Raw genomic sequence first — 24,533 nt, 5'->3', positions numbered from 1 at the left:
TAAACAAACAAACACCATGTATCAAAAGCATGTAGGGAAGGGAAATATGTGTATAACATAAGAGCGTTACTTTCAAAGAAACCAAAATAATTTATTGGAAGGTCATAAAGTAACAGTGTCGAGTATCTGGTATGGCAGAGAGGTACTGCACCTCAACAGGACATCACATGAAGAATATTAGGACAAAATTCAAAATGGAAGTCTGCTCTCAGGAAGGCCATTCATCTTCATTTTGTTTGCAAAATTTCTCCTGTGACTTGTGAGTCCCTCTAACCTATGTCATTCTTGTTATTTCCAAGTCTAAGTCTCTGTTTAAACTATGAGTCCAGATGCCTGAGACTTTATGAAACTTCCTATCAAAACCTGCCCAAAGGTCTCTGCTATCGATTACATGGCCTTTCCGATCCACTCATTCAGGTAGTTTTTAACCTGTTGTCTTCCTCTAATTGTCCCTAAGTCAGAATTTCCAGGGCTACTTTGTTCCTTGCATAAAAAATAGCCATTGAATAGGGAAACTGATTTTCAGGTTTGCTTTTTGTTTTGACATTTTGGGATGGGGTTTTTTAGCACCATAGCCAGGTCTTTTAAGGGGAGATCTTTAGTAGAAAATGCAGTAATAGATGAAATACAAGTCCACTAATCAGAAGACACAGTTTAGTTAAGAATTGAAAATGAGCCCCATTGTTCACATTCTCCCACTCCATGTACGCTGCTATCAAGGCAGTAAGGGTGGTGGGGCTGGAGGAGGAGCACAGGTTTTGAATGAAGTGGGTTTTGGTGTTTGATAAATTAGTAGCACTTACTGGAGCTCTTTAATTCCTAAGTCTTCAAACTTGAAAAATGTGATATCTTCCAAGTTACTTCTTACTGAATTTGATTATTTACTTTTTAGTAAATATAGAGAGATATGTGCATGTGTATACATATATATGTATTTGTTGAAACAGGCAAAATACTTACTTCTAGCGTCATGTTCTCCCCATTTTCCTTTCCTTGACTGTATTTCTTTTTAAGGCACACCGCAGTTGTGATAGTGACAATAAGCATTACAACAAATACAGCTACGGTTGAAGTAACAGCTATTACAGTATTTTCTCGAGTCGAGCCTTTCCTTTCACACTTTTCTCCCATGTACCACCAGTTGTCACCTGCTGGACACCTAGGAGTAAAAGAAAAGAGGTGTGGCATCACCTAAAGAATAAAGGCATGAAAGGGCTGCTTTAAAAAAGTAATTTCTCTGACGCACTGTTTCTATATCCCAAAGCGCAATGAAGTTATCTTAAAATGGACCTCTATTTTAAAGTTGTCTTGAGTGGCCTACTACCCTTACACATCTGGATGTGCTTCTTTCAGCTTCCCGCTGTTTTACAGGTCACATCTTCAGAGGGAGCCTTTGCCAGAAAACCCAAGCACCATTCTAATTCTTTTGACTGCCTAAGGCTTGGCCGCAGCTGATCTGTAGAGTTGCTGCTACAGAATGGTTGCCTTTTGCTACCAAGAGAGAGGTCCTCTGGATCACTCGGTTCACTTATCTGCCTCTTTTTCCCTCAAATTTATAGCACTTCTGTTGATAGAAAACTCACTTTCTGCTCCATGAAACTGATATTTCTCTCTAGGACCAATGTCACGTAATATTTCCATCCACTGTTACTAATTAGCCTCTTATCCTGATGCAGTTCTGCCTGTTCCAATGTTCAGCTTTTACACAAAGCCCTGCTACCTTCTTCACTCAGTCAATTTAAAAAAAGCCTTTATAGGAAGGAGCTGAAGGAGCTGCAAGGATACCGACTGTTAGGGGACATACGTGATCCGCCTTAAACAGTTATGTGCCACATTCCCCCTCATTTCCTAATAGAAAACAGGAGCCGAAACAGACTGCTGGTCACACACTTCTTTAGGATGGAAAGTAGGTCACATAGGCACTAGAGCTTCAAACAGTCCGCAGATGTCAGAGAATAAATGATTTCTTTCCATAATTTCGAAATCAGGCACAACATTCAGCATAACTTTTTTTTTTTTTTGGTCTTCTTGGAACAGCTCCTTGACATTTACTCATATTTGTGACCTGCTTCTGATGAGTTGCACAAGAATTGTTTTTTAAAAGGTTTCTAAATGGGGAGACAGAGCACTTAATGAGTCATCCTGACTCTTGGTGCCCTTGGCCTTTAGAGGTTTGCCTCACAGCACTCTCCAGCCTACCTGTCCTGGCACAGCATCACATAAGGTTGTTATCTTCAGCCTTAGAGCTTGTTTGAGAGCTACAACAAAGCTGATCAGCCAGGTTTGTTACGTAAATGTATCCACAGAGAAATAAATAAAGGTTGATATTAATTTTCTTGCAGGGTAAACAATCTTTTTAGCCCTCAGCCTTCATTGCTGGTTTCAAAGGCAAGCAACTACGCTTTGGTAATTTGTGGTCATAACTTGTACTGCATGATATTTCTGAATCAAATTCTAAAATAATGTCTCTGATGCGCCCTGCCTGAGAAGTATTGAACGTATATCTACTGATATAAATGCATTTTTGCTTCAACTCCACTTATATTTAACCCTTTTTTTGCTATAGGGGCTTCTAAGGAGATGCACAGTCTGTTTTATAACATTGGACTAATACATTATTGAAGAGACAAACACATTCAAAATATAATATACAGGGAAGTCAAGCAAAGTACTTCAAAATGGTCACATGCTGAGGTTAGGAGCTTTTTGCCCAAAGTGGTCATAAGTTTAGTCTCACAGTAGAAGTCGGAAATATTTGCCTTAATCAGCTATTGTGTCTGTCTTTTCATTAAGAACAAAGATTTATTCTACCAGCTTTCACTACTCATCCAAAAATTGCAATTTAGAGTGAATAAAAGCAGCTACCTGCACACTGGAGCTCTATCTACAAGAACACAGACACCATCATTTTCACAATGGTTGTCTGGACAAGAATTTGGAACCTCTGGCTCTTCGGTCAGGGTGACAGAGGTTGTTGTGGTGGGCGTTGTGGTGGTGGTAGACCCAGTGGTAGGCCTGGTGGTGGAAGTGGTGGTAGAGGTAGGTTTGATAGTGTTGGCACTGGATGTATTCACAGCAAAGGTGGGTGAAACACTTGGTTGAGTTGATAGTAGATGTGATATATCTGCATGATAAAACCACAAGAAATAAGGTTTTACTTCATGTTATTGTTCTGCTTATTTTAATGAGAAGTTCTAAGAGTAAAGAGCAAAGAGCCTGTCCACAGGTATAATGGATAAATAGTCATTTTTACCTTTCAGGAGCATGATGTATTCTGGAAATTTTCTCTAGGTTTTTTCAGAAACAGACAATTTTATTCAAAGTACTCAATTCAAAATAATTTGTACAGGATTAGCATCATTTTATAAGCCTTCACATGAGATAAAGGAGTTATACAGTGCACATACCTATCCACAAATCTATTCAGACATATGATTTGACTTCAGATACATGCATTGTTCCAAAACTGCTCATTTGCAAAGTACATAATGTGTATTTACATCTACAGTAATAGTGACTTGGTAAGTATGTGACATTCCATGTTTACTGTATCATAAAAATACCAGTTATGTTTACATACCTTCCATTGTTAAAAGAATATAAACACCATCTTCTTTAACAAAGTTGCGGCTTCTAAGTCTCTGATGAGTTAAAAATGCACTTGTTCCCATTCCTGGACCTCTCATGAATGTAGTTCCATTGGAAAAAGATGCCACAGATCCCACTTTATCTGGCCTATCCCAAAAATAGGATGATGAGGAAGCTGGAAAAAAAATAATTAACTGAATGTGAGTATGGGACCACTCTGGATTTCTTTCTCAATAAGGTCCCTTCCTTCTCAGATAATCTCTGCTCAAAAGGAGTACTGAGGCCTCTATTAACAACAAAGACAGACTGCCAGACTGCATCCCACTTTGCCTGCTTCTGCTTAGCTGCTCAGAGATATCATGAATACAGAGAGGACAAAAAATTGCCTGAAACTCAAGGAGTAGAAGTAATGCTGAACCTGCCTACAATATTTGCAGATTTTTTTTGCCTGAGATTCTAGGCAAATGTGATGCACAAGACAATGGAGATCTTCAAGGCTTGGTTTAGCCTGCGGTATTGAGAAAAGAGCCTGCTGGAGACGAGGCTGTTGGAGACCTAGTTGAAAACCTGTTGTATTTGCTTTTTAGTTCTTTTAAAGTGCAGTGGGCATGAAGATGAGTAGCACATTAATCACCTGTAAAATTAATTGATTCATGGTTTTTCAAAAAAGAGCATCACATGATGTGGATGTAGGGCAGGGGGTAGTTGAACAACTTGAGTAGTCACAGGCAGCTGCTGACTCCTCCGTCAAACCCTGTTCTAAATCTCAAGGCTGAGCCTGATTGTCTATGAAAGTATCTGACAGGGGGAGAAGAAACTGCCTGCTCCAACACCTCTGCTGGTTAGAGAAAGGACTGGAGTTACAAGGCTTCTCTTGGGAACCTGGGGCTATTAGCAAAATTTGAATAAACAAGGGAGAAGGAGCAGAGTACAAACAGACCGCATATCCATGGGGTCAGGGAAGGAAAAGGGCTGAGCTCTGTGGCTGTAGCAGCATAAAATGTCGATCATCTATGGCAGACCTAGTGTGATGCATCTTTCATTTACAGTGGAGAACATTTAGTCTTTCTGTATTACATTAATTGTTTTGATGTAGGAACAGTGTCATAGAAACATAAATGTAAACCATAGTTTTTTTAAAAATAATAGTGTGAATTAGACATTTTTGTGCCTGCCTTACTTCCTTCACTAATGTTATGGTATGAAAGCCCAGAAAACTAATTCAGTGGGGGAGGTGGTTTCTTTTGGCAAAATTCTTATCTATATGCAGAAAGTCATTTTGGCTTAAATCCAATCTTTCTCCAATCATGAATATGGGGTTTTTATTTAATATCTCTCTTTATAGATATTCCAAACATTTATTAGAATTACATCTTTACCTCAACTGCCTCCTTTCCAGGTTATTGTGGATCACTGCTCCTTATCTTCTCATACCTTGAACAAGTACAGATTATGTAATATGAATCAGTACTTTGTCCATCTGGAGATCTGCTCTGACACCACTGTACCTTTTACAAGGAGGGAGGGGATTTGTTTAATAGCTGCACTTTTACCTAGTATGAACTGTGTGTATTGTTAATTCAGGTTTTTTTCTTTTCAAGCCTTCTGGAAAACTTTTATTCTCATTAAAGCAGGTATAAATGAATCTTCAAAAAGCATATGAAAGAATTTTTAGGAGTGGATCATTCACCTGTTTTTTGTGCAAATCAACCTTGAAATCCAATGACCCAGCTTAACCTACTTGTGTGATCATTTTTTCTTGTCTGTGGATCAATTATATTACTGCTATGAGCTAATAAAACATTTCGGAAACTGAAAAAACTGAACTAATTTACACAAAGAGAAAAACTGACTCCTTGTCTTTTGGCTGTATTTTAAACATACTAGACAGCATGTCTAATTTTAACTAACCTGATAATTGCAGGGGGTCAGTTGTTATACTTCTTTGGTTTGACATCCGTTGACGTATATCAGGATGCTGGTCAAGCAGAATCACAGTAGCTTGTTGCCACGGACAGGGCCATTGTAAATGATCATCATTTGCTCCAGAAATTAAGTGAAAGTACATTTCTACATTAAATGGGTTATCGGTGCTACCATTTAAATACAAGCTGACCTGAAAAGCATATCCTTCACTGGAATAAAAAGGTGGACTGTATATTCTTCCTGCTGTCCCTGCTGGACTTGTGCTGAAGAGATGTGTGAAATTTCTGATATGCCAGACATGGTGGGGACACTGAGTTTCTGACAAGTTGATGTCGTCAATAGAGAGGCCTCCGTTTGACAAGCCACTTCCTCTCACACCTTGAAACACAACCCGGAATTTACTTGTGACATTCAAAGAAACATGATGGAGCTGCCAGTAATTCACAGGTGAACCTGAAAAACAAGGGTGGTGATTTCTGAGTAAACAGTGCAGTTAAACACTGCACAGACCTACAGACCTGTACCAACGTTGTGTAGGAATTCCTCAGTTCCACCGGCATCGATGTGATGGAATATATCTCTTGTAGAAGTTATTCTTGTCATGCAAGTTCATATTTTCTCAGTTCAGTTTTTTACCAGAATTAACATGCATAGCAGCTCTTAAATTTGAGTGAAAGCAGTGTTAATGGTTTTTACGACTGCGTTTTCTTGTAAATTTTTAAAGAACATTCCATTAAATTAGTCCAAACGTTGCAATAATTACATGCACAAAGATGGCTGTCACCTGTATTATTAATAAGAAAAAAATTCAGAGCAAAGTATATTCAAATAACTGAATAGCAATATGTCTCAGAGGATTCTGGGAGCCTAGAACTACAAGCTTGGTTCATGCAATTGTTTTTTTATATGTAAATGGCTTGTCAGAAGTCTGCCTAAGCATAAGGACTATTCACCCATCAAATGATGAATGGTACTAAGTTCAAATTAAAGCCAGTCATTTGCATAACCTGCTTCATGTGGTAAAACCTCACTGTGAGTTTGATGCTGTATCTAGAAGTGCCTGAACTAACAAATTCCAAAAGCAGTGTATGCAAAAGCAAAGACCTCTGCACAGAGGCCAGGTAAGGCAGGGGAAGGTAGGACATCCTTCGTTAAAATAATAGTATGTGCAGCAAAACAGTTTATTTTTCTGTCTGGTTTATGTTCACCTGCACAGAAGACCAGACTTTCAGCTACATTTGTAAAATAAGCAGTGCCAGTCCCAGGTGCAGAATGCATGCTTCACTCTCCTAACAAATTTAAACACAACACAATGGATCTCAGATATGAGTCTTAGTTTCTTGCCATTTTTCATTACCGCTATAATTAGGAGGGGAAAAATAATAAACCCAGAAACAAGAACAAAAACACCCCACTGTTTTCCATTAAATTGCCTTTTGTGTAAACAAAAGTTTTTTTGAACTACACAGATTGATTGCAAGACTGGGGTTTCTGAATCACGTTCAAAGAGCAGATCAACTACTGTGCTGTGGAATGTCCTACAGCCCCCCCTGCTCCTTGCTGAATGCAGCCACAGCTACCACAGAGCAGCAGAAAGGGTTCAAGGCTTCTCCTTTAGCCTCTCAAGCGCAGTGGGTCAGTGCAAACCCACCAGCAGCTCAGCCAGGATGTCAGATCATGGCTGGAAAGAGCTTGAGTGTCCCTGTTTCTTCAAGTTTGTTGGCTGCATTAGTGAGGATAACTTCTCACATGAGAGAAGTGAAACAGCTTGAGGGGGAAAATGATCTTAACCCATTCCTGAAAGTTTTACTGGTGATCGTCAAAGTAGGGTGCCCATTTGGACACACATATGAGATCTGAGGCTTAAAGGGAAATTATGGACTTGAGAAAATGGGAATGGGAGATTGGGCCTCATATACATGAAAGAGTACTTGTGAAGAAGGCTGAAGTAGGGAGAAATTAATCTTGGCTTCAAAGTAGAGTTTGAAAGAGCTTGGAAGGCTCAAACTAATCTGAAATTTACACCTGCCGTAGCAGCCCTGACACTTATATTCACTTATATGATTCCTGATGGCACACAGGGTGATGACAGCAGCAGGGTGAAGAAAAGAGTGAGGAAAAAAAAAGGACAATCAGCCATAAGCAGTAGCTGAGGGACAAAAAGAGGCAGAAGAAGTGGATTTGATCTATCTGTAGCTGTAATGGAGACCAAGTATTAGTTAAATATTTGAGAAAGTAATTTAATCATAAAGTGACTTTGGCAATTCTAGCTTAAAGAGCTTTTGTCCATTAGCTGGCCTCACTTGCTCATTCTGTAGGCCACAGGCTCCTGAAATCACAAGAACTTAATTTTCTTCAAACTACAACTCAAATCATTATCTGTTGCCCATATACTTTGGTTAAGTTATTTCAAACCTTGTGTAAAAAGTGAGGTAAATTTTCTTTATCTTTTTTACACTAGTATGTTAGGTATTCCAGGGCACTTACACTTTCTGTTTCTTTATTATTACTTTCTTATTCATTGTAATTTACTCTAACAATCAGCTTCATCTGTTGCCATTGATAGCAGCAATTCTAGAACAGTTTAAATCATGAAATTTTAGCTATTTTGTTGAGAAAACTGTCTTGATAACTCAAGAGTTTGTAATTTGTAGTAATTTATTATATTATAGGGAAATGGCTGACTGAGGATCCATCAAGTATAATTTCAATGGCAGAGAATCAATTACATAGTTAGAGAAGAAGCCAAGGAATAACGCTAGGAGATGAGTCACTTTCCTACAATATTTTCCCCTAGCACTTTGAAAAGGATATTGAGTATAGATTAAACCCTAGTGCAATTTTATTCCATACCTTTTATCTCTCCCACGAGTCTCAAAGTACCATTTGGATGGGCTGAAGTGTATTCCCTGACCCAGACATACAGATGGTCGCTTTCATGACCGCTGTTATAGAAGTAGAATTGTAAGCACTGAAAGCCCCTTTTGGGATACAGAATTCGGCTCTCCAGGATAGCTGTGCTTCCCTCTGCTCCGGCACTGGTGTTGAAATGCATGAAGTAGCCAGAATCTGTCAAAAGTCAATGAGAAATGAACAGTAGAGGAGAGAGAAAATTTTTTCCTGGTGCATGGGTATTCTTAACACCGTATTGTAATAATGCTAGAAGACATGGTCAGGTGTGGGTAAGGTAGAACCTGTACAAATCTTCAGACTTAGGACTGTTCCCTGTTCTCATTCTCCAGAGGCAGAACTGTGCTTTTTGCAACGTTCTTCCTCGTGTGGCTGTCTTGAGCAATTTGTCCTCAAAAGCACGGGTTTTCACTCTTTACCCAGTGCCGTTAATTCACAGTTGACTCTCTCTCTTGGTTTAAGCCCCTGAAGTCACAAAGTTTTCTTTGACAAGTTCAGAAACAAGTGGCTATATTCTCAATTAATTGTTCATGTGAGCCCTGATAATATATGCAATTTCTAAGTCTTTTCTTCCAAAGACTTACTGAACAATTATTCAGAAAAGCAGCAGCCTTTCTGGTGTGCCCGTGCCATAGGTTAGAACATTTTATACGGTTCTCGTGTCAGGATGTGACACTAAGGCTAGAAAGCAGATCAGAAGAGATAAGAACATTCAATCTTCTCAAATAAGCAGAAAATCAAATGCATCACATGATGCCCTGAAGTGTACAGATTTATGTTACTTAGTTAAAAAATAAACTGTAATTTGTCAACAAATATTCAGAGAACAAGGCAAAGATCAAAGTCAACTCACATGCATCTGCAGAAAACACTTTGCCAAGAGATAAGAAGAGTCTTTTCTCATACCTTCACATTCTCCCATATTAGTGTGATCAGTATTTGGCCCAGCAGGAACCTGAGACAAACGCTGCCAATCACTGTTATCATCTGAACTTTGAATCATGCCACATATATTTTCAAGTTCAAAACTGCATGTGTCCATGAAACTTAGGGACGAAGCTATAACATTAAAAAAAAAAAAACAAAGGAAAGAAAAGTTGTGAATGTCTGTTACACAACATACGTTTTTATTCTCAGTGTTCAAAGACAAGACCAGAGAAAAACTAAGAAATGCAAACACAAAACAGTCACTGGCTTCAGATACCAGGTACAATCTTTGGGAACTTGGAGCATTTGGTGATTAACACTGATATTAAAAAGACATCGTCAGGACCACTCTGGGCACTTAGCAAGTACAGTAGGGTGCCAACTAATTATCAGATCACATCTTTTATTTATACAAAGAACACTAATATCAGCCCCAACACAGTCAAAAAGACTGATGACTTCACATTCGTTCCTCTGCTTTCCCTCGGCCAGTTGACACATAGCCACAGATTTTGATAAAGTTTCACTAATTTATCAGCTGGACTGCTTATTTTGAAATACAGTAGAGCAGAAGTTATTTCACTGCAATGGACAAACCTTGATTTCCAAAATACTGACTTGAAAAAAACATTTGGCAAAGATACGCTTGGGACAGAGGATATCTCAACTCATACAAATTTTTAATATGTCTTGCATACAACAAGTGAAAAATTAAGTGATGGGAAAATTTGCAGTTGAGTAGGAAAGGGAAAACACTGTACGAAATGTTTTCTCTGTCCAAAGCAAACCCTGGATGGGTGAGGGAAGACACAGTCCAGGTTTATCCTTATTCTTAGATTTGTTTCTCACTGTATCATGTCTGAGCTCTGTGTAACACCAGCCACGATTTGAAAACAACTAAGTTAATAAAATGCTTTGTGATTACTGCTTTTCAAAAAATGTATAAAATATTGTGGCAGGTTTAAAGGTTTCATTGCACCACAAAAAGGGCAAGGAGTATGGCAAAAATCACCTTCAATGGCTGTAGCGCAGGGAAACACTTGAGTATGAACTGCTGCCGAATCAGTTATATTGCTGAGATATTTTGTATTGTCCTCATAGAGAGCTAACAAACCTCTAGAGGTTTCAAGGCTGTCAGAAGTGATGACTGATACCTTCTAAGATACACTATCGGTATGACATTGTAAAAACCCAGAAAATATTTTCACAGCAAATGTTATATATTGACTGCTGAAGAAAGGAAAAAAAAAAACAAAACAAAACAAAACACTCAGTTAAGATGTCAGCAAGAAGGTAACAAAAATGTAGAATTATTAGATGAAACAACTCTTTGAAATCAAAATACAAAACAAAATTTGAACTCAATTTGCCCGAACAGGAAAGCAGTAGCCCAACTACCTTAATTAGAAAGTGCCAGCTGGCATGGAACGGTGACCTGAACAACAGTGGGAGAGTAAAGCAAGACCTAATAGCTTACAATATATTTCTTAGACTAATTCATGAAACAGGGGGAGGGGATGCTGCTTGAGGCAGGTATTGATCTCCATCTGCACCAAAAGCCAGATTCTTTCTTGGTATGTAGTGAAAGGATGGATTTGGAAGAAAATACATGGGTGATGAATGCTGAGTCCTGACTTCCAGTGGCTCAGGAAAACCTCATGGTCAGTTCTGTTAAGCAATACGCTAGAAGGGGAAAACAGACTAAAATCTACTGTTTTCATATGGCCTGAAAGGCAGTCCTGAGGAAGAGATCAAAATAGCACTAAAGTATCTGTCAGGATTTCTTATGCTGTGGGTTGTTTGTTTGTTTGTTTTCAATTTAAGAATGAAGTTTCCCATTTTTAATGCAATTTGCTAATCACACAGGCCCTGAGCAGAAATTCAGCTTAAATTATTCCTTAAATCATGTTAACAGAAATAATCTTCCAATTCCTCTGGGAGGATATCTGCCACCCAAACCGTTCATGGCGTTCTCAATCTACCCTCTAGCCTGAAAGGATCGTTCTAGCAGCTGGGTGGGTGAGGGCTGTGACCTGAGAAGAACCCATCCACCCTGGCACAGGGGCCACTTAGGTAAATGATGGGTGATCTGAAGACCACTAACAGCTCTGCAAATATCCTATGCACTATACAAAGCCAGACAGATCCTGATTGCACTGAGGGTGGTCGCAGTTTTGTCACTAATTTCAACATGACTGGGGCTTATTTCCCTTGGGGAATGAGCCTGTGAGTTAAGAATAAACTTAAAATGTCATGAAGTATTTTTCTAATGCACAAGAATGATGGAAAGTATATAAGATTAGCGGAGAGGAAGAAGGACCCCATCCACTGTTAAAGACATCCTTAGCTGTAAGCGCTACTATAAGATCCGACTGAATGTTTGCCAAGTGCTGGAAGCTAAGGAACAGAATTATTTTCGTCAGAATTGTATGCTCAAAAAAAATGCACTGTTGTAATAAAACAGTTTGGTAATTATTTAAGTCATCTGTAGAATGAGGCTTAAAATATAACTAACTGTAAACCAGTATTCACTCCTTAAGATACTGAGGCAGGGAAGAAGAGTTTTCATCTGAGTGACAGGGCACATTTGATGCAGTCACAATTACAGAGTTGTGTTACATTTTGGTAACAGAATTATCTATATGTCTCTGTTTCTTATTTTAACGCAACTTTTCTAAAATAAATCCTACATGAACAAAATAAGTGTTTTGACCACTTTTGTAAGAGACTGGGTTTGAAACTAGAAATAAAGGTTTTAAAAGCTCACATTTTCTTAACAGGAGTGTCTGTACCCTATTTGCATGGACACACACTCTCTCACAAATTGCACGAGAGTAGAGTATGTATGATAGCCACAGCAAAGATACTCATTTCTGTGCAGTGTCTGAGTAACAGCTGTGGAATAATGGGGAGAAAAAAAAAACAGATTTGTGCAGAAGCACACATTTTAAACAGCCACCCAAGGGATGAACAAAAATCAGCTGCTGAATGAAGCTGGTTTTTTAACTAAACGTCAGATAAAATTGCATAGAAAACACTGCTACAAAGCAGTGTTTCTGCAGAATGACTATGTTATTTCTAGCTGTACCATTATTTCTGGTGTTTTTAACACAATTCACTTCTCCAAATATGTTAGCATCTTTCAGTTGGGTCTGGATGAGTCCAGCATGTGTGTATTGCCTTCATTTCTTTCAAATACCAGATGCAAAAAATATAAAAGAAATGGAGACACTTACTGCAATTGTACAGCCGGTTCAGTTTCTGGAGATCATAATCACTGAAATCCATTCGCTGCCCTATAACATCCATGAAGTCTGGTATGTTAGTGATGATGGTGGGTTCAGTTCCATTTCTGAATGCGTTTTTGCTGTAGTGCATCACAGAATTGTAGTCATAGGGAACATTCAAGGAGTCTGATGTTTTATCATCGTATTTGTTGAAATTATGACCTGTACCTAATGGGAAAAATAAAAGGAAAGACTGTTTGTTGCCCAAGAGGATCAAATTGAGAAGTGCAGACTCAAAGTGACGGATAATCCATCAGATCCCCAAGTATTTTTTGTAGTCATTTACTTGTACTTACTCTGTATTTGTAGTCTAGAGTCATTTGATTTCCTCTTTCAGCCACTGGAACATAATACGATGACTTCTACTGGATTAAGGAAAGTTTTTTGCTAACAGAAATATCTTTCCTATGAAACTTGGATGGGCTTGTGATACCCAAAAGTGGAGACAATGTTTCAGTATACAAATTAATGCAATTTGCAACTGTAATGCCTACCTGTTTCTAATCTGTATTCTCTGATGTTAAATTACTGATCATTTTGGATCACAATAAACAAGTTAGAGTTGTCAAGAGAAAAGCTACCAGAATTTAAATTTACAGGTATTTTCTGCAATATGAGAAAAAAACCCAAACATTACCAACTATCCAATGGAAGGTAAAGTTTTAAATTAGTCAAAATACAGTAATTATATTCCGGCTAGTGTAAAAAAAAGCTGCAGCAGTTTCAAATGGCTAACAATAGAGCAACTTGTCATTACAGAGTCAGCAAAATATAATGGAAATCAAATAACAGAGTCTAGGTCATTTTCTGTAGTATATACTTGCATATGCACCTGGCTATTGATCATGACTAAATAAGAATACATTAGATTTAATCATTATTTGCCTTTTTTTTTTTTTTTTTTTTACAGTCTTCTATGTGTACCTGTGTTAGGAAAGCATCAAGCCTCTGCATACAGCTTTGTTTTTGAACTGCCTGAAAGTCACAGGGGGCAACAGCAAGCTGAAGAGGCAGAGACCCAGCGGAGTCCCAGGGAACTGCAGGACAGCTCTCAGGCTTCTGCCCAAGACATCAACACTTAGCACTTGCAAGCTGCATTGCTCAGGTTACTGCTCGTGAGATGAGGACCCTGAATGGGTCTGCACACCTTCTCTGCATCCTCTGCCATCTCAACTCTGCTGCCTGCACTGCGTGTAGCAGCCGGGGAGAAAGAGGATGAACAATGTTGTCATTAGAGATTTTCTACTGGCTTTGATCGCACTGGGATTTTCAGAGTGGGATTTTTTTTTTTTTTTTTTCAGTTACTTGTGTTTTGTTCAAGGCTCCCATAGCCATACTACTCTTAGAGTATTAATTCAAACAAAATTAATTATTCTCTTCTGTTGCTCTGCTGTACAACAGGTAGTATAACCTCAAATACTGTGTTCAGTTTTAGGTCCCTCACTACAGGAAAGACACTGAGGTGCCGGACAGAGTTCAGAGAAGGGCAATGAAGCTGGTGAAGGGTCTGAAGATGAGGACCAGCTGAGGCAACTGGGGCTGTTTAGCCTGGAGAAAAGGAGGCTGAGGGGAGACCTCGTCACTTTCCACAATTGCCTGAAAGAAGGTTGGGCTCTTCTGTCAAGCAGCAAGTGATAGGATGAGAGGAAATAGCCTCAAGTTGCGCCAGAGAAGGTTTAGATTGGACATTAGGAGAATCTTCCTCATGGAAAGTGTTGTCAGGCACTGGAACAGGCTGCCCAAGGAAGTGGTTGATTCACCATCCTTGGAGGTGTTTAAAAGACATGTAGATGAGGTTCTTAGGGACAGGGTTTAGTGGTGCACTTTACAGTGTTAATGGTTTACCTCAATGATCTTAAAGGTCTTTTCCAACCAAAATGATCCTATAATTCTATAACAGGACTCAGATCTCTAGTGAGATCTCTGGGAACTGCTGTGGCACAAGGAATAACCACAGCAACAACAAACAAGTCTTTCTGTCCCAAACACATGTCACTTGATGTTTAATTTATTGATAAACTGGCTTTGAAAACTAAGTCCAGGTAAGAGAACAGGGCAGCCACCAAAGGATGGCTGTAAGGTGTGTTCCACCATTAAAACCCCTAACACCGGCGTCTGAGGAAAGAAAGCCGGAGAGTGACTGACCAGACTGAATCCTCTCCCAGACGATGGACACATAGTCGTCGCGGTCGGAGCGTGACTGCTCATGCCAGAATCCCAGGGCATGCAGGAACTCGTGCTGGATGGTCGCTATCCTGTCACAGTTGGCTCCGATGGAGAGCTGCTGCAACCCCACTCGGCGGTTTCCCACTGAGGACCAGCAGCTGGCGTTGACATGAAAGGAGAGAGGGCTCTGTGAGCTACACACCAACCCCTGCCACACGAACTCCAGAATCAGTCTGTTCAACAGGTACATTTTTAGCTTGATCATTGAAGTTACATTTTGCTACTTTTTCATTGGTCTATCGTTTACCGTATCTTTTTCTTTCACATTTAGCTCTCTTTCAATGAACTGGCAGTTACCTCACCCTGGCTCTATTGTTTTTAATGCGTTTGCTTCAGCAGAAAAATGTTGAGCTATTTGTGACAGAAGAAAACTGATGAGAATTTCATTGGTACTCTGGTAAACATCAAAGAGTACGGACACATGATTTAGAGCAACTAATTTACTGCAAATTAATAGTTTTTAACTGGACCACAGTAAGTGACTGTGAGTGCACTTTGAGCCTGTCCCAACCATAAGGAACACCAGGTTCATGCACGTTCTCTTCTCTTCTCTGTGATTGCAGCTGCTTCTCTCTTTATTGTTTTGCCCTTTTGCTTTGTGAGTGACTGTGGCTGCCAGGTCAGATACTCTTCTGCGTGGCTGTGTTTACCTTTTGAAAGGTTGGTGGATTTGATGGTGGTTTTCATAAACTCTTTTCTTTCTATTACAGCTATTTGTGAGCTGCTATGCTACAGCACTTGCTGCTGACACAGGCTCACAAGGAACAGCAAAATCACAGCTGTGCTGGAAATTTTTATTAAAGAATAAAAAAATTCAATGAGCTATCTGCACAAGCCAATAAAGTGGCACCCCATGTCCACAAGCTAGCAAGCACAGAAAGTTACATTTAAATTGGTATTTTATGCAGCAAATAAATCAACGCTTACCCAATGAAGTCCATAAAATTAATCGGGCACAAAACATGCCACAGGATTTGCAGTCCTATCACCCCAGAAATTTAAAAACACAAATACACCATGGGCTTTCAAACCCTGTAACTTATTAGTGCAACACATTCCCCAATACTTCTCTTTTCACAAAGCAGCACAGGCCTTGGCTATTGATTACTCATTAAAATCACAGCATGAGACCTGGGAAGGAGCACATGTGGCATCCATAATTTCATGGTCTTCCCTTGAACAAAGACTTCTGCACAACCAGAAAAAGCTGCATAATCCATAGGAGGCCAAGAAGTCCATCACAGTTCTGGGTCCACCTTATACCAGAGTATCTGCCTCTGGCTTCACATCTGCTGTGCAGAGCACAACAGGCTACAGAAACATCCAGAACACTCAGCAAAATGACCATCCAAGCACCAGGGGATGCAGCTTCCCCTTGCCTTCAGTCTGCCAAATGCCTACAAGACCATCATTCTGCAGCCAGAGAGGGAGCAAATACTTGCTCAGTGTTGCCTAGCACTGAGAATAAAACCACATGAGTGGGGTGGGGTACTCTAGAGAAATGGCCACCTGGAAGATAGTTAGCACTCTCTTTGGGAGGAGAGAAAATGGAGGGAAAGTCCCAGCTTCCCCAAGCATGTGAGAGCTGTATCTCCTCTGATTCAGTGTTTTTGGCATTTCTAGTTTCTCTATCAGAAGTTAGAGGAACAGGGAAGTACCTGTTCTGACTAATCCCAACAGTCTTCTTTTTGCAAGAAGGGCTGTAAGTAGGTACGTGCTACTAGTGATGATACCATCTCAAAATACTATTCTCTAACAGCCAGCACTGATTTCAGGCACATTTTTATACTAATTTCCTGCTAGCAAATAACTTTCCATAGAATCACGGATCACCAGGATTGGCACACAGACACTTTGACTTACCAGCACCAAGCTGGTTAGCCAGGCATCTGTATCAATCCACTTCTGCATGGGTTGCCTTTGCTATGGGCCACAGCTGCAAAGAGCTGAGGTGAACTCCTGGGAGATCTCCATGAAAACCTAATTTCCCATGTGGAAATTCTAGAGACAGGGTTGATCCTCCATGGTCTGCAAACCATTTGACTGTACCACACCATGCTAGCCTTCCTGCTGAATGAGTCCTGTTCTTCATGAGAAGAGTAAGGAGAAATGGCACATCAATTGCAGGTTCCCAGACTGTTCTGTGAGCTCTGCAGGCACCTGCCAGACCTGATGTTCTCTCATTTCTGTAATTCACGAGCATCCCTCATGTATTTTGCTCAGCACACAGGTTGGAGTCAAGAAAAGTTCTTTTAATAGAGCCAAAGTCCAACCTCTGCTGCAGATGCATAGGCCTGAAGAGAAGGTGAGGTGAGAAGTTGTGTTCTAGAAAACTTTACATGTACCTCTACTCACTTAGCTTTATAAATATATACCTGTTAAAACAATACAGGCAGTAGCCAAGGCTTGGCAACTGGTAGATAAAGAATGTAGACAGGGTGAGAGCTCTTCGTATGGGGGTTGATGACAGTGTTTTATGTTAGAGACTACAAATGTATTTTTATACAGGGCAGTCAACACAACAAAATGGCAGCTGGCTTCTTTTGTGGCTGACTTCATCTGAATTCAAAAGGATAATCCAGGCGAGGACTTTATAGCTTACTACAAATCCTTTTGGCACAAAGTTCCCTCACCTTCCTCTGTCTGTTTTATAGATGCAAGCCAAGGTCAGAAAGGCAAAGATGATCCATTAACTTTTTCTTAGTGCAAGAAAACTTTATTAATCTGGCTGGTGTTGCCAGGAACTTTGAGCTCCTGTCTGTACTGCACCCTCTGGACTGAGGTCTTTAGTTTGAAGTTAGAGTAGTCCTAGTTGATTAAAAAAAAAAAAAAAAAAAAAAAAAAAAAAAAGAAAAGAAAAAAAAAAGAAAAAAAAAAAGAAAAAAAAAGAATGACAGAGGAGAAATGGGTTGGTTTATCGACCTTTTACCTTCTCCCATTACACCAGAAGAAGGGAATAGAATGAAATGAAAGGTAGTTAATGTAGTTAATGCAGGGTCAAATCCTGATAATCTATTTGTACAGCTACCTTGCTGAAACTGGACAGCTGTTTTTAGGAGACTGCACCATTTAGCTCCAATCTTTTAAAAAGTGAAAAAGTGTTGCTTAGCATTAATTCTTTTACAGATGTGTCAGCTGAGATGATAGAAACATTTCAGGGCAAGCAACATGCCAGGCAGCAAGGGTAAGATATGTTATCCAACTAGAGAGACTTGTCTTCTTCACCACCATGTCTCATCTATTTTTAATAGACTTATAAATGAAATATTGTGCACAGGCCTCTTATTTCCCATAGGCTAAACATTGTGGTTCTTTCTGGAGTATAATTATAAGCAAATTCAATGCATACTTTATGTGACGAAGGACTAAAAAATTTAGCTACACGAGCTTTCCATTTGGCTCAAAAAGCCCAAGAGTCATTAGCACAGGAAAATGCATGGCTCCCTAAGTCTCCACTTATACACCTTTTAGGGTTGAGTTTCAATGTCATGTGCACAGCATGAAGAGTGGAAAATATAAAGAGCCAGAGACCGAAGAAATTTTGAAACAATTATCTGCTACAAATATCTCAGAATAAACCAAAGGGAAACATTTCTATTATCAGAAAATCTTTTCCCATTTACGAATACATTCTCATACCAGGAAATGATTTTCTGAAAGTAAATTTCATCACCAGGCTATCAGGCTTTTCCTGATCTCCTTTTCTAACAGAGAAATGATTCAGCATAGAGTGGAGAATTTATTTGCTCTTGTTGCACTGTTTTGACATAGACTGTCTTCGAAAGGGAAGCAGCTGGGGCAATTTTGACTTCTTTACTGGAGTCTTATTTTGCAAAATTTAAGGTGGACTAGCATAATTATTTATAAAAAGAGGTAAACAAACTGAAACCTCTGTAAAATATCTCAGCGCTGTGCAGCATTTAAAAATATCGGTGTTATATATGAATGCTGGTGTGACATTGTTTAAATGCAATTCCATTTGTTATAGTCAAACAAATTAATTTCTTCACAGTTAAAACAATCATGTTTCTACTGGGATTCTTTTTTTTTCCCCTTGAAAGTAAGGCATACTAAGGATGACCATTTGAAAGTGACACTCCATGTATCCAAAGATCAGCCAAGAAAATTATTGCTTTGTTTCTGATATCTTTTACCATGCCCAGATAATTACTTCTTAAAGAACTTGATTACCTCTCGTATTTAAAAATAAGTATCAGCAAGAAATTGTTCATTACTACCAAGGTAACACCTGTATTGGAAAATACTACAATTCCCAGTTAAAAGAAGACTGGAGAAACAGTCCCAACAAAAACACAATTTTATAATCAGATATATGAATTTTAGAGTGAATACTGGCCATTAAAAGAGCCTGTAGACAAACAGGATGAGAATTATTTTACATTACTCCTCTTACCCACTTCCTTTGAAGACAGATATGTAGTTCTCCTCCCCTTCCCAAGGTTTGAAGTCGATACAGGTTTTCAGTCGATACTGTTCAAATGCCTTGAGGATGAGTCCCTTAGCATTCATTTCTGCAACGCAAACAGTTTTCTTGTCAATACTGAGCCAATAGGTTCGTACTATTATCCATATGAAGTAAGTCCTAAGGGTGGATCTTGCTCCAGCAATCTTTCATTAAAATAAGCAGGGTTTTTTTTGTTGGATTAAGACCGGGGTAGGGACCTAAAAACCATAAATCAGGCAGTTGTGATATTTTCTCATCCTCTTGTTTTGTTTCCATGTAATTTTTCTTTCATAGTTATCTACAAAATAGGGCATGATGAATATACAGTACATGCTAGTGCATGGTTCTTAATTTTGTAAATTTATTCATTTACTTTGCTGATGTTTATGTGAACAAGTATTAAGTAAATTGTATTTCACCTAGTGCAGACTGCAGGTTACAGATCTCTCACAGAATCTCTCCAAGACTTGAACTGCTAACATTATACCTGGATTATCTCCTCTAAGAAACTTGTACGGTTTCAACCAGTTTAGATCCGTATCTAAACTGGGGTTGGGTGATTTTTTTTCCTGCCATGTTCCAGAAAGTTGACCCCACGTTATATAGTGAGGGCACAATCTCACTATGTGGTACACAGTAAGAATTCAAATTCCACCTCACTACTTGCCAATGCCATGCAGAGCCACAGGTGAGTAGATTTGAAAGGATGGAAACAAGCTCTGATGTGTCCTTGGCCCCACAACAGAGGACTCAGTGTTGTGCCACTGCAAACTGCCAGAATGCCAATTTGCCATCACTGCTGTAGATTATGTAAATAGCCCCATAAGTTTTCTTGCTTTAAAAAGATCTTCAGTGCCCTGTTTTTTTCTTCTGCTTAGTAGAGCTTCATGGCTCAAGCATATGTTTTTAAAATTGAATCAATCTCCTGGGCCATAGCAGTGGCAGGAGGAGAACCATCCAAGAAAGGAGATGAGACCCAGCACCAACACCAAGACGATCTGCTCTGCTTGTGCGTACCCAGGCCAAACTGCAATGGGAACTGGACTGCTCTAGACTCACAAGATTAAAGGATGCCACAGTGTATTTATCAGTCTGTATTTAACACTTCAATGAACAAGACAGACAGACATTGCAAATACTGTACCCAGGCTATCATCAAGGACATAGGGGATAACATGGGGCCACCGATAGTTGTCACCAATGATGGAGTTTCGTTCACGTATCTGGGAAAGAAAATGAATATGTGGTCTTCAGTAAAAAGTCATTTAGGATCAAGGACTACAATAGCGCTAAAGCAAAGTTCGTATCCTACAAGCCCATATAAGACATAGAAAAAAATCAAAGAGCTCAAAAATGTTGACATATCACTGAGAGGTCTAAGGCTTGGGTTTAAAATCCCTTTGCCTGGTGTCTCAAACTTCTGTAGCATTTTCTCCACACAAATTACCTGAGATTTTGATCCATGTGTGAGGAGAGCTTCAGCTCCCATGCAAAGCATTAAGATCTAAAGTCCTGAAAAGTGCACAGACATTAACAGTTCTGACATTTTTTTCATAATCCAAGTGTTTGTTCCTATGCCTTTCACAAGTGCTTTCCTTGCTTCCACTGACATGCTCAGGCCAAACTGCTTCACCAAAAGGGAGAGTAAAAAACTTTTGACTTTCAGGGGTAGAAGACACTTTTGGAGTTTCTACTAGGTCTCTTTGAGATGCAACTTGCTATGTATATTTTTTTTAATTGATTAGACAGAAATACTGCACAGATGCTTTAAAATGTGGTATTAGAGATTTAATTTTCCATCGGTCTTAGTGAATCTACTTACATGGCGAAGGTTTTGCAGAACTGTTCTGTAAATTTAATTGGCTCATAATAAAAATAAGGCAGATAAATTGAGAATCTTTTATATAAGCCTGTCTGGATGTGGTCAGTGCTTCTGAATCTCTTAAAAGTACAATTATAAAAGCCACAGCAAAAGAAACTAGAAGCTAATAATATTGATCTGATGGCTAATCCGGCTTTATTCTGGATAATGTTTCTGCAAGCGCACCCGACTCCATTGTCTGTGACATTTTGTAGAAATCCATCTCCAAACATTTTCAGTTTATTCTTATATAAACAACATTTATTGTTAGTAAGAGCATCAATGATTTCCACGCCAGCAATACTTTACATTGCATAAGTCAATTACACATTTCTGGTTTTATATTTTACATTTGAACTCACCCCATCAAGTTTGATGTCTCCTTCAAAAAGGTCTAGTCCTAAAGCTAAACGGAAGAGGAGATAAATACTCAGTTATTGTATTGATCTGCGGCTACCATAATGAAAATAATTTAAAAAAAATAAAAGATAAAATGAATTTTAAAAACCTGCATTGATGTCAAAGATGTCTTGATCAATTCCTCCATCTACATCTATTTCTGAAAAATAAAAAGACAAGTGAGGTAGGACATCAGCCCTTGCTGTTATCTTTATGAAGTGTGAAAATTAATGCAATAACAATAACAGTAATTATAAATCTGTGTCTGTCCTGGTGATGTTTATGAGCAGCTGGTTTTGTTGACTGCCTCCCGCGCATACCAATAGATCTCTAAACAGAACTCACCAGTTGTCTCCGGAGCAGGCTGGGGAGGGGGAAGAAAAAAAGATATTATTAGAAAGGGACATAATGAAATGCAGCTCGCGTTACTCTCTCAACAGTATTAGAGACAAGATTTAAGCTCAACTGACAGCACTTAGCGCATGGCTTTGTATTGGATTGACTGGACCCACTGCCTCCTCATTTGACTGGAAATGTTTATTTGCTTATGTGTCAGCTTTGTGTCCTTCCCACTTTGGGCTACCCAACATGCAAATGGCCCAGTCCTGCCTCTGTGAAGCTTTCACAAGTGTTCTTCTCTCACAACTCAGGGACTGCTGAATGGTCCTTCACAAGCAGGGAAAAAAGAGCCTATTATTTCTATGAAATCGAGTATTGCTACCAGTCAGGAGCTGTACAGAACCTGCAGAAGTTATACTTAACTTTCCATCGTAAAGCTGAAGATGAGGGAATAGAATGAGTGGTCTGGTGTCATACAGCAAGTCTTTGAAGGACGGGGTGCAGAGTCCAGGTCACCTTAGCCCCAGCTCCATGCACCTCAGCCATACCAACTCAAATTATGTTTCTGCAACATGTAAAATCCACAGGCCATAATGAGATATACATAATGGACTTTTCCTTGTCCTAACATTCCCATAGAATATGATCTATATTCTTTTATTGGACTAGATGCTTCATGTTGAACTGGCTCGGGCATACTTGACATAATACCATGCAACTATTTCTCACACAGTGAGTAAAATCGTAAACAGCCTTTCTAAGCAATTGTTGCTGGGTGGGTTTTACTGTTTCTCACCAGAAGTCTTGTATTCATACATTTGAAAAGAAGTTCACAAACTGAAGGTAAAAACACCCTCAAATTCTGAGCTCTGACAATATCAATGTAGCAAATGATAAGATATAACATCAATGCTGCGAAGCAGGGTGGGATTTTTACTTTTATTTTTACTATATTTCCTCTCCCCCACAACTGTTTTCCCTTCTCCACACAAATAATTAGTTATCTTTCATACATGCAGTTTTGCATGTAGGATTCATTTTTCTAATGTGATAAGCTTCTGGAACCTCCATTAGAAGCAATGAATAGTCCAAGATCAGAATGTTGAAAAACAGCAAAAATCAAGTCCATGCAGTCCACAGGAATATGGATTTTGGTAACTTCTACCATCTGTATGACAAAGGACAAAATAGTATGGCTAGAATATTCATGGAAGAGCCACATGTTCTTCTAGGCCTGACTTTTGGCACATAATGATGGGAACAACTTTGAGGGCAAACATAACTGCGGGCTCTAAAACTGATGGCATTCATATAAAAACTTTAACCAAATAAGGAAGAAAGAAAAAAGTCTTCATTTGGAAAAGGTTCAGAAAGAAAGCTTTGAAATTGTCAGAATGTCCTGTTTTAGCTTTTAAATGAAAGATTCATTTTCCATTTGAAATGACTGTCTCGTGAACACTTCAGCAAATGGCAGAAAAATATATTGCAAATATGAAAACACAGAAGCTCATTTTCTCATTTTGATTGGCCTGAACTAAAATGAATTCAAACTGTTGCTTCACAGTTTTTGCCAGACTTTGATAATTTATTTTGATTGCCTAAGAGAAGAAAAACATCTTTTGCTTAACCAAGTAGTTATAGGTTTAAAAAAGATAATGCCTAATTAGTATGAGCTGGCATAATCAAATGCTTGATATCTAAATGTTACATAAAGAGGGAAAGTTTTTAATCAACTGCTTCTTCACTTTCTTAATAAAAACCACCATCCCCATATGTCATTGCCCAGTCTAAAGACAGGACTTTGACCTTGAAATGTCAATTACAGAAACCATGGAGTAGAATCTGTTTCTTGGCCCAAATTCTCCTCCAACAGCCCTGTTTCAGCACTTCATAGTTTTTGTTTTTCTCAGAATTTGGTAGATTTTCAGATACCCGACTCTTAAAAACCCAGTGTCACTGTAGAAAAGCAACCAAGTCCATTGAAAAACTGTTTCCAGAGTTGGGCAGATGCAAATGCTGAAGGATTGACTTTGATTTCACATTTCACTGAGTTGACTGGTACTATTCAGGTTTACATTGATACATGAGAAATAAGGATGGGGACTTCAGAAAAAAAAGAATGAGCATATAGCTGTAAACAGGTACAGTTTAAAAACCCCCAATATCTTTTCCAGACAAATCACCCATACATTCAAAATAAGACAGTATCCACATGTTCAAGTTTTGAATAGGAAGTGCAACTTGTAGAACAAGCTGAGAATCCATGTTCAACGTGTGATACACACAGTTTGAAGACTACATTTGCTTTTAAACTCTCACTCTCACACAGATTTCTGACAAGTAATGCTTACAGTATTCAAAAATTAAAATAATGTTATTGTCTTTTCTGTTAAATATTGTTGATGGAGGAAACGAACTATACCCATATATCTTGACTCTCCTTAGAAACATTAATGGAGAGAAAAATGTTTCTACAGTTTCAATAACTGTAAAATATAATGTACCCATATCTGCTAATGAGAACGCATAACTGTGCTAAAGGCAAAAGCTGGCTAGATCACGGAAAAGCTCCTCTAGCAGCAGCGAAAGCTCACAAACTGAAACC

The 24,533-nt window shown here is 38.9% G+C and overlaps 1 protein-coding gene across 1 annotated transcript in view; it reads right to left on the bottom strand.

Moving 5' to 3' along the window:
* The window catches only part of MEP1B (meprin A subunit beta), a 29,873-nt gene that overhangs the window by 2,746 nt on the left and 2,594 nt on the right, over positions 1–24,533 (bottom strand). The window contains exons 2-14 of the mRNA XM_021290070.2: positions 21,935–21,953; positions 21,699–21,749; positions 21,553–21,596; positions 20,474–20,552; positions 19,279–19,396; positions 14,784–14,962; positions 12,588–12,806; positions 9,331–9,483; positions 8,368–8,583; positions 5,500–5,967; positions 3,581–3,763; positions 2,866–3,124; positions 961–1,159 (exon numbers count right to left, since the gene is read on the bottom strand). Of these exons, the coding sequence (XP_021145745.2) occupies positions 961–1,159; positions 2,866–3,124; positions 3,581–3,763; positions 5,500–5,967; positions 8,368–8,583; positions 9,331–9,483; positions 12,588–12,806; positions 14,784–14,962; positions 19,279–19,396; positions 20,474–20,552; positions 21,553–21,596; positions 21,699–21,749; positions 21,935–21,953 (2,187 nt within the window). The remainder of the gene's footprint in view (positions 1–960; positions 1,160–2,865; positions 3,125–3,580; positions 3,764–5,499; positions 5,968–8,367; positions 8,584–9,330; positions 9,484–12,587; positions 12,807–14,783; positions 14,963–19,278; positions 19,397–20,473; positions 20,553–21,552; positions 21,597–21,698; positions 21,750–21,934; positions 21,954–24,533) is intronic.

Source organism: Columba livia, chromosome 2 (genome assembly GCF_036013475.1).
Source record: "Columba livia isolate bColLiv1 breed racing homer chromosome 2, bColLiv1.pat.W.v2, whole genome shotgun sequence".
In the NCBI taxonomy this organism is placed as follows: domain Eukaryota; kingdom Metazoa; phylum Chordata; class Aves; order Columbiformes; family Columbidae; genus Columba; species Columba livia.
Note: the sequence above shows the minus strand (reverse complement) of the source record. Positions and strands in the feature narration are given on the sequence as shown.